Below are 10,315 nucleotides of genomic sequence, written 5' to 3'. Positions count from 1 at the left end.
ACGAGTGAGGCACTCGGGTGGCAGCCGGGTCGCGGGTAGCCTGTCAGCTCACAGGTGACACATCTGCTGTCCTACAGCAGGGCAGGGGCGCCCAGGCATGGCTCCTGTTGGGACAGGGACAGTGCCAGAATCTGGGGAGCACCAGGGCATGGGCCGGGCTGTACACAGAGGGGGTGGCCCACAGTGGCCAGGGACAACCATGGCACACCTGGCACAGGGACAGAGACAAGCACAGCACGGCTGGCACCGGCACAGGGACAGGGACAGCCATGGCACACCTGGCATAGGGACAGTGATGGACACCAGGGACAAGGACAGCGAATGCCGCCCCTGGACCCGTGACGGCCTCTCCAGGCTGTAGGTACACACGGGCCGGCCCAGCCCCAGGCGGGATCCGGCACACGGGAACGGGTCGTGTCCCACAGGGCCGTGGCGGGGCCCGAGCCGGCGAGAGCTGCCTGGGGCGGTGCTGCCGCCACAGGCCGGTCCCTCCTAGACCAGTCCCGGTCCCGCTCGGTCCCTCAGCGGGTCCCGCCCCGCTCCCCTCACGGCGGCGCGCCCTAGGCGCTCTCACCTCCCGGCCGCTTGGCGGCGCTGTCCCCAACAGGGGCGGCCGGTGCCGCTCTGCCCCGTTGCGCCCTGCCGGAAGCGGAATCGGCGGCGCCTCGTGGTTCGGGCGGAGGCGCTCGGAGCCGCCGCGGCCCGTCCCTGTTCCCGTTCCCGTTCCTGTTCCTGTTCCCGCTTCAGCTCCTTCCAAGCCCTGGCCCCGCCCAGTTCCCGTTCTCGCCCCAGTCTTGGTCCCGTTCCGGCTTCCTTCCCGGAGACAGTTCCGTTCCCATTCTCCTTCTCGGCTCCCTTCTTAGTCCCGTTCCCGGCTCCATTCCCGCTCCCATTCCCGGCCCCGCTCGCATTCCCGTTCCTGCCATGGCGGTCCGCGCCAGCTTCGAGAACAACAACGAGCTGGGCTGCTTCGCCAAGCTCACCAACGCCTATTGTCTCGTGGCCATCGGCGGCTCCGAGAACTTCTACAGGTGAGGCAGGCCCGGCTCGGCCCGGCCGTGCCCGCGGCCCGGCCCGGCCCTGACGCGGCGCTTTCTCCTTGCAGCGTGTTCGAGGGGGAGCTCTTCGGGACCATCCCGGTGGTTCACGCCTCCATCGCCGGCTGCCGCATCATCGGCAGGATGTGTGTGGGTACGTGAGCCGGGGGAGCCTCGGCGGGGACGGGGAGGGGTCGCGGTTCACTCGGAGCCGCAGCGGGGCTGAGCCCTGCCTGGGGGCCCGTGGGGCAGCGCCCCTCGCCCTCGAGGGTTTTAATGCCTCGAGTGTGTGAGCAGAGGGAAGGATGAGCTCAAAGGTCTTTTCCAACCCGGCTGGTTCTGTGAAGGAAGGAGGGAAACAGAGACTCGCCCGGAGCCGGGGTGGGGTGTTGGCTCTCGGGGCCGGGAGAGCTCGGCTGCTCCTCGGTGGCCAGGGAGGGGGAGGCGATACCGAATGTGAGTCAGGGAAAAGCCTTTCACGTGTCTGTGCCTGGTGAGACCTGTTAGTTCTGATCAGGTTCTTGCTTGTTCTTCAACCATTCAGCCGTGCTGCCACAGTCACATAAACAGTAGCCCTGGGCCTTTTGTAGGGCAGGTGGCATCTGCACGGAGAGTTCCTTGTTAAGTGTCTCACTGAGAGCCTGGGGGCTCCTTTTGTCCTGTTGGAAGAGAGAAGGGGGTAACGATAGTGCCTTTCACCCACACTCTGAGCTTCAGCCTGGCTTTTCCTTTCCTGAGGTGCTCATTATTTTTACATCTCCTAGGCTGAATTCTGGGCTTGAAAGAAGTGCACAGAGCACGAGCAGCTGAAACCATGTGTGAACAGCAGGGCAGTGCTAACACACCCTGTGGGAACATTATTTTCATTCTGTCCTGTTTCCTGCTGTCCTGCTAGGGAACAGGCATGGGCTGCTGGTGCCGAGCAGCACGACAGACCAGGAGCTGCAGCACATCAGGAACAGCCTCCCCGACTCCGTGCGCATCCAGCGCGTGGAGGAGCGGCTCTCGGCCCTGGGCAACGTCACCACCTGCAACGACTATGTGGCCCTGGTGCACCCCGACCTGGACAGGGTACAGGGCTCTGGGATGCTCCCTCATCCAGAGCGGGGCTGGGAAATGCTGCCCTGGCTGAGGCTGGAATTGTTCCCTGTGGTGCAGAGGGGGTGGATGTGCTTTGGAGAAGGGAGGGAGTGGGAGGGGTCCTGTGTGTCACAGGGCAGGGCAAGGGGGACCAGCTCCCCACTGACTGAGGGCAGGGCTAGATGGGATGGTGGGAGGAAATTCTTCCCTGACAGAGTGGTGAGGGTCTGGAACAGATTGTCCAGAGAAGCTCCAAGCCCCACCTCTGGAAGTGCCCAAGGCCAGGTTGAATGGGGGTTGGGGCAATCTGGTGTGGTGGAAGGTGTCCCTGCCCATGGCAGGAGGTGGAATGAGATGAGTTTTAAGGTCCCTCCAACCCAAAGCATTCTGTGAATCAGTGATCATTGGGTAGAGCTTGCTTTGGGTGCATAAAATTGGGTGAGGCAGAGTGTGCATGGGTCTAATCAGGAGCATAAGGAGGAGTGCAGGAGGAGTTGCAAGCTACAGCTGAATGAGTCAGAGCATGTCATAGCTGAAAGAGACCATGGATGTGCATCATTACAGGGGTCTGAAAGAAAAATAGAAGGTTCTTGTATGAGAGTTTAAAATAAGGGCAGAGGAGACAATGTCACTCCCATTTTATGCCTGAGAACAGGAACCTGAATGGCATTGAGAGTGATGTGTTGTGTGGCTGCAGGTCCTGACAGTGTTTGCTTCCAGCTTAGTGGCAGGAGTGCAAAAGGAAAAATAAGGGGATGGGAGAAGGCTTTGTACTCTTATGTTTTTAAAAAGTGTAAAAAGTAATGTAAGATGGCCCAAGAGAGAGAAATCAAAATAATTCACAGTGAAATCAGAAGAGGAAAAGAGTTGTTAGAGTTATGGGGAGCATTAGACCATTTTGTCCATGTGGTTTGGGAGCAAAGAGGACTGGTTTGCTGAGAATTGATACAACTGATGTACTGCCAGCAGAGAGGGGGGATTTGGGCACTTTCCAGCAGAGGCAGGAGGTTGTGTTTGTAGTGGCACAGGAAGCTGGGAAGGTGCAGAGTGTGGAGCTTGGCTGTGTGTGTTATTGTGGCTGGGTTGCACTGGGCTGTGCAGTGTGGGAGGCTCCCAGCTGAGGGCTGTGTGCAGGAATAGCTTCACTTCCCACTCCACAATTCCATTTGGCTGAAGGCTTTATCCTCCTTCCATTTGCAGGAGACAGAAGAGATCCTGGCAGATGTGCTGAAGGTGGAGGTGTTCAGACAAACAGTAGCAGACCAGGTGCTGGTTGGAAGTTACTGTGTGTTCAGTAACCAGGGAGGAATCGTGCACCCCAAGACTTCCATCGATGACCAGGATGAGCTCTCTTCTTTGCTGCAGGTCCCACTCGTGGTAAGGCCTTTGTGGAGTGTTTGCTGCTCCCATTCCCTCCCAGCTCCAGTGCAATGTTTCTCCATCTCAGGGGCTCCCAGATAGATTTTTTCTGTGAAGTGATTTTGAGTGGGAGGTGAGGAAAAGACTTGAACCAAGTCTTCCATACAGTTTCTAATCCTTCCTGAGTCTGCATAAGCTGCTCAGTGCTTTTAGCTGCCCTCTGAAATGTTGCTCTGCTGGGATTGTGCACATTGTGCAGATACAGAATGTGAGGCTGTTTGTGGTTTGGCTGAAGCCAGTTGTAGCATCCCATGAACTCTCTCCCTTTGGTCAGTCCCCAAGCCCTCAGCCCTGGAAACATTAACTACTTACCATAGAGTTAGCCCTCCCAAAGGGAAAAACAGACTCCCCCATGGACTTGGTGTCACAACTTCCTCTGGTTTCTCCTTCCCCTGTCACTGGCTGGGCGTTCCTGGTGGCCACCCCCCTTCCCCTGGAGGCCAGGCCCCTCTGCCCAGGCTTGGGCCCCCCCGCCCTTCCCCTTTATAGGCTGCCTGCTCCACGTGGTTCATCCTCTTTTTCCCGGGGTTTGCCCTTCTGCTGCTGTGCTACCCTGCTGGAATAAACTTTGCAAAAGAGCCTTTCTTGCCACTATCACTGTGCCAGTTGTGGTGAGTGTTGAGGGAGGTTTGACTGCATTGACTGAATGTTCACTCAGCTTGCCTTTCGACAGGAGAGGCTTGTTGGGAACAAAACTAGGCAGCAGCACCTACCATTCTAACACCTGCATTTTTAGCCAGTTTTTAAAAGGATTAAGTAAGAAACTCCTTTGCCTGCTCAGTTGGATGTGTAAATGCTGTTATCCTTCCTGCTCCTTGGATTCTCTGTCACTGAATGCCACACCAGTTTCTCACCAGAGAGTAAAGGCTGTTCATTAATCATTTCATCTGACACCTTCAGAACTTTGCTGGTGGCAGAGTTGCTCTTTTCAGCAGTGTAAGCTGAGCCCCCCAACAAAGAGCTGTGCCAGGCACTGTGAGGAGCTGTGGCAGGCAGTGTGGCACTGTGAGAAGCTGTGGCAGGGCACTGTGAGGAGCTGTGCCAGGGCAGTGTAAGGAGCTGTGGCAGGGCAGTGTGGCACTGTGAGGAGCTGTGCCAGGGCACTGTGAAGAGTTGTGCCAGGCAGTGTGGCACTGAGGAGCTGTGCCAGGGCACTGTGAGGAGCTGTGTGAGGAGCTGTGGCAGGCAGTGTGGCACTGTGAGGAGCTGTAGCAGGCAGTTTGAGGAGGAGCTGTCGCAGGCACTGTGAGGAGCTGTGGCAGGCGCTGTGAGGAGCTGTGGCAGCCCCTCTCATGGCCGCTGTGTCCGCAGGCGGGCACGGTGAACCGCGGCAGCGAGGTGATCGCCGCGGGGATGGTGGTCAATGACTGGTGCGCCTTCTGCGGGCTGGACACCACCAGCACTGAGCTCTCCGTCATCGAGAGCATCTTCAGGCTCAATGAGGCTCAGCCCAGCACCATCGCCACCAACATGAGGGATTCCCTCATTGACAGGTAAGGAGGATCCAGAGTCGTGGGCAGAACAGGCAAGATTTTGTTATAAAGGCAGCTGGTTTCACACTTGATCTGTCTGCTTTAATCATAATTTTTTCACTACTTCTCCCCTTTTGTTGGTTACTGGCAGCAGTTACTCATTGGGTTATGAAATATGCTGTTGTAATGAGAATCCTTTTTGTGAGAACTAACATCTGTTTCAGCTGGCAGATTTTCTTTCCAAACTGTTCAGTGCTCAGCTATGACATAAATCAGTTTTTTAAAACAAATCTTATTTTAAAAGTTAAAATATCAGTGAGTTTGCATGTCATCTTGGCTTTTGATCACTGTAGTTATTCAACTGTTATTTCAAATGCTAGCTGTAACCATTTCTGGAGCCAAAAAGACCATGGAACTTGTCAGCAGCTGCTGCCACAGACCTCTTACATTTAAAACTGCTAACTTGATTTTTTTTTAAGCCTTTTTGCTAAAGGCTTTGTTCAAGTTACTTTTTAATGTGAGGCAGATGTATTTTTCCATCTGGACTGATGATGATATGGGGCCTTCCCCGTTCATTAATGTATGTAAATATTTTTCATAAGCAAATGTTTTTACATTTAGGCAGAAGCATAGATGAATGTCCTGTGGGAACTGATTTTGGGCCCTGAGTTCCAACCCTGAGCACCACTGATGTGGTGCTGAAAGTGTGTTCCTGAACTTCCTGAGCATTGTAACTTGGTTGCTGAGTTCTCAGCCACAGTCTGGGAATTGTTTATGGCATAAGGAGTTCCTTCAGTAGAAAGCCCTTTAAACTATTCATTGTCCTGTTACACTTTGGGTACAAAGTCTTGATGTCTGTGAGCATATCAGAGCTGTAATTAAGCCTGCTCTGAGCTGTAGATCATTACCTGGGCCAGGCTGAATGTGCATTTTGCCTTTGCCAGCCTGAGAGGTCTGATCCTGTGGCTGGCTGTTAGCAGCCACATCTTTCTTCCCTCTTATCCTTGCTTCCCTCTTACCCTTGCTTTCCCTTTCCTAGAAAGGGAAATTTCTTCTGTGCCTTTGTAATGGGAAGGTGAGAACTGACTGAAGCTGGTATTTTGAAATGCCTTCTGCATTCTGGCACAACTAAACCTTCTTTCTGTTTTGTCTTTTAGCCTGACATGAGCAGTGTTGGTTCCTACTTCCCAGAAAGCTCCTAAGGAGTGAAGTGTTGAGCTGCACTTTGGATCACAGACATCCAGAACTTCTGATGATGTTTCTGCAGGCCTGACCCAAAGGAGAGGCTACAAAACCAAATGTTTGTCATCTTTTGTAAACTGTTACCACAAAAACTGACAAATAACATGCATAAGTTACAAATAAGGAATGCTCTCTATCCCTTTGCTCAGTTCTTCAGCTCTGCTTTCTGGTTCTGTGATGCCAACTGAGCCCCTCAGATTACCCCACAATATTTACTCTTGTGGCTCTTGGATGTTGATCACTAGCGATTATTTTGCCTTAAGTCTTGCACCAGTGTCCTGCTGCACAGAGTTTGTTTTGGCACTACGTGTGCTGCCCTCTCTTTCCACACTCCTGCTTGAGTGGTGTTTCTGCTCTAGGTACATGTAAGACCCCTTTGTATGTCCAGTACCAAAAATACAGTAGTTTACTTGCCACAAAATAATTCAAAAATCCACAAAATAATTCAAAAATTATCACCTGCTCTTTTGCCATCACTTGCATCTGTTCCCAAGGGATGGTGATTCTGAAGTGATCAGCTTGGTTAAAAACTGGAGTTTTTCAGTGTCAATCCAAAGGCTTTTAACAATAACAGTGTGGGAGTCCCTGGACCTCCAGGGTCAGTGTTTGACCTGGTGTCACCTGTGCTGCTTCTGGGGCACCTGCAGGAGAGGGCCCAAAAGACACATTTGCCAGTGGGCTTAATTTATCCTGCAGGAGTTCACCCCCTACACTGGGAAACTCTTAGAAAAATCAGCAAATCTCAATGGATTTGGACCGCCTTGTCTGGAGTTACCTTGGAGACAGAGGTTAAATAGCATGGTTCTGAGCAGTCAGTCAGTCAAGGGCTACAGATTTGGGAGCTTCCTCATGAAGAGCTCTGCCTGTGCCAGATGAAAGCTGCTGTAGGTGCTGCTTTCAGGCAGAAGATTGTAATTTCTTTCTACACAGCTGTTAGTCAGGATATCTCATTTCAGTTGCTTTCCTGCTTGTCCATTAAGTGTGCACTGAAGGCACAGAAGTGCCTCCATTTCCATCCTGAGGGTAAGAGGAAGCTCTCGCTTGTCTCCACACTGGAGCAAGCTGCCTTGCTCTCAGCTGAGTTCTCTTGGGGTATGGTGACCTGTGGGCTGTATGGGCAGAGCTCTTTTTGGCCCAGCTGCTTTGGGCTTTGTAGAAAATTGAGCAAATCTCCAGTTTTGTTTTACTGTCTGGATGTTCAGGAAAGACTTTTTAAGATTTGGCTGATTAAAAGGTTACTCCTTAAACTTCAAAATAAAGATTGCCATGATCATCTGTGATCAGATATCAGCCCTTTAATATGCACCACCTGTCTTGGTCCTGACTCCAGGTCTCCCCTCAGCCTCTCTCAGATTTAGAGTGAGAAGCTGCTTCTCCTTGGCCACCTCACAGGGCTCAGCTCTTGGGGGGAACAAATGTGATACCTGTTTTAAATGTGGCTCTGTGGGTATCCTGAGCTAGTGAGATGGAGCTGTGTACAAGGAAAACAAACTAATAAAGAATGGGTTTAGAAACACAGATCATGAGAGAGGATAAGCGTGGTGTTTCAATGGCAAGTTGTGTCCCACAGGACCTGTGCAGCTCTTAAAAATTAAAAGAGTCCACAGGGATAGGGTCTCTTGTACTGTTGTATTTTCAAAAGGCATTTGGGGACCTTGGGTCAGTGATCCCATGGAATGAGGGAAGTCCTCTTGCCTGATTTAGGAAAGTCAATGGATTAGGGCAGGGAATTTTGGTCATACTGACTTAGACTAGTGAGGATGAGGACTGGATAGAAAGGGAAACTGCAGCTGAGTGTGAAGTGAAGCACATTGTGGTTAAGAATCCAAATTTCACCCAGTAGTGGTGAGCTCTGAGCAGTGCAAGAGCATACTCCTGACTGAAGGTCCACGTTGGAACAGACATGCTCTGGGTTCAGTGATGGTCAAGAAAGCAAACAATGTCTGGAGCTAATGAGGAAAACAAAGCCCAAAGAGCCCAAAGCAGCATTATCTGGAATGTATATAATGCATCTTCATCCTGAGCTCTGTGTGTAGATGAGGTGCAAGTGTTGCACAGTGGTTGCCAAGTGTTTCTGCAAATAGATATTCTGGAATAATGCACATCTACATTAGATTTTGGGTCTCAAACTCCAAAAGAGGCTGGGGAAAGGAAGGGTGAAACTCTCATACTGCTGCCCATTGCTTGCCCTGAGATCTGCCCTGCAGTGCCAGAGCTGGCAGGAGCAGGGTGCTGAGGAGGCTGAGTACAGCACTGTGTCACAGCAAGGGTGACATGAGAGCCCAGGTGAAGGGCTCCAGAATGGCAGGATTCCAGGGGACAGCACAAGCACAGTGCAGCCCCTGCCTGCCCCTTTTCCATGGCTTTCATCTCCAAGGCAGCACAGCATGTGTGCTGATGATGCCAACAGGTGTTAAGGAATAGTCAATAAAATTTTATGTTCAATAGTCAATCATATCAAATGTTCCCAGAACTTGGATGCTATGGGTTCTTGGGATTCTTAAATTGAGCTACAAAGGTGTGGGTTACACAGCATGACTAAAGCCACATGGCACCTTTGCCATCAGGCAAAGGCAACATGTGACTTCAGGTGCTGGGAAGGGTTGCAGGAACATTCAGAGGAACTAAAGGAGTGCTGGACAAATAGGTGATGCTATGAGAAGGGCTGGAATCTAGCCTTGAGGTGAATGTGACCGGAGGGAGAAAGTTATGAAAGTCTCATAAGTGGGTTCAGTGGGAAGGTCTTGAGGTGCGTAGCTGTGTGTGCTTTAATGGCCAAAAACTTGTTAGGATCCTTTACAGAGGATGTAAAATGTAAAAAAAAAGCCTGTGAAAGTGAACCTCAATGGTGATGAAATTGTTCAAAGTAGTCAAAAATGGGAAAAAAACCCAAATAGCATATTGAGTGTGGCTGGCAGTTTGTCCAGAGTGTTCCAAGGTCCCTGGGCTCTCCAAATCCCCATGCTGCAGAGCAGGATCACAAACACAAAACAGCACTTTTGCTTGTTAGAGCTGAATTAGCACTGCTGATCCCTGCTCCCATGTGGGAACAATGGGTCCTGCATTTCTGGACAGGAGCTGGAACGCAGCCCCTGCCCACAGAGAGCTTTGGCCAGGCTGATGGGCAGCGAGCCCAGTGCTCCTGTAGGATCCCTTCAAACAGCTCAGGGTGGGAACTGTCCCTTACACACAAAAAAAACCCCATGTTTGTGCCCAAGTTACCCCAGGACTGCCCATGGGCTAATCATAGCAAAACAGAGGTGATAATGAATGGGATTGTGCTGGAGGAAAGCTGCCTCCCCTCCTGCAGTCCCCTGTGGCTGCAGAGGGCTGTTCTCACCCCCTGGGAACTCCCATATGTAACACCTGCCCCAGGCGGGGGCACAGGGCAGGTGGAAAAGGCCAGGTGGAAAAGGCCCTGGGGTATTTCTGTGGCTCTGTGGAGCAGCAGCTGGGGCTGGGTTTTGGCAGCCCAGGGCAGCAGCTCACCTTGCTGCAGCCACCTCAGGCACAGGGCACTGCTCTGCTCGATCAGCTCCTTCTTTGGGCAGGCCAAAACCCTAAATTTGGGGTGAGTGGGATAAAATACAAACAAACCCAGACACTGCTCTCCGTTGTAAATTATTTTTTTAATAATTTTTTTTTTTTTTAATGATGGCTGTTGGAAGTTGCTCAAAGGTTTGGGCTGTCGCAGTCCCGGCGAGATGGCAGCGTACAGATGAGACCGAGGTGCCAGGTGGCCGTGGTGGCCGTGGTGTGTCCCACCACACCTCTGGTGCACAGAGCAACGTGGAGTAGTGTGGGGCTGTCTGATCAGGAGCTCTGGTTTCCTTTGGTCCTTCGCACTCCTTCATTCACCATGAGACGTTAGCACGTTTTGTCACTACAGTTCAAAGTTTTGCATCTACGAGCTTCTCACTTACTTTGTAATATGTTGGTAATAGTTTATGTTTAAACACAATAAACAGCTTGGCTATGGAAATCAGTTATGAAGGACAAAATACAGTTTGAGACCACATGTTAATGCAGTCCTAGTGGGCTTCACCAGATGAATCTAAGTGTCTA

General features: G+C 51.7%; 1 protein-coding gene across 1 annotated transcript; it reads left to right on the top strand.

Annotated features, from left to right (window-relative positions):
* Nucleotides 1-700: 700 nt before the first annotated feature.
* Nucleotides 701-10,315, top strand: EIF6 (eukaryotic translation initiation factor 6). Its single transcript, XM_058814624.1, has 6 exons — nucleotides 701-1,031; nucleotides 1,106-1,191; nucleotides 1,933-2,108; nucleotides 3,318-3,494; nucleotides 4,848-5,029; nucleotides 6,166-10,315. Exons 1-6 carry the CDS (start codon nucleotides 925-927, stop codon nucleotides 6,173-6,175), a joined length of 738 nt encoding a protein of 245 aa, XP_058670607.1. The 5' UTR covers nucleotides 701-924; the 3' UTR covers nucleotides 6,176-10,315.

This window comes from Ammospiza caudacuta, chromosome 15 (assembly GCF_027887145.1).
Source record: "Ammospiza caudacuta isolate bAmmCau1 chromosome 15, bAmmCau1.pri, whole genome shotgun sequence".
Lineage (NCBI taxonomy): Eukaryota > Metazoa > Chordata > Aves > Passeriformes > Passerellidae > Ammospiza > Ammospiza caudacuta.
This window is presented reverse-complemented; position numbering and strand designations above follow the sequence as displayed.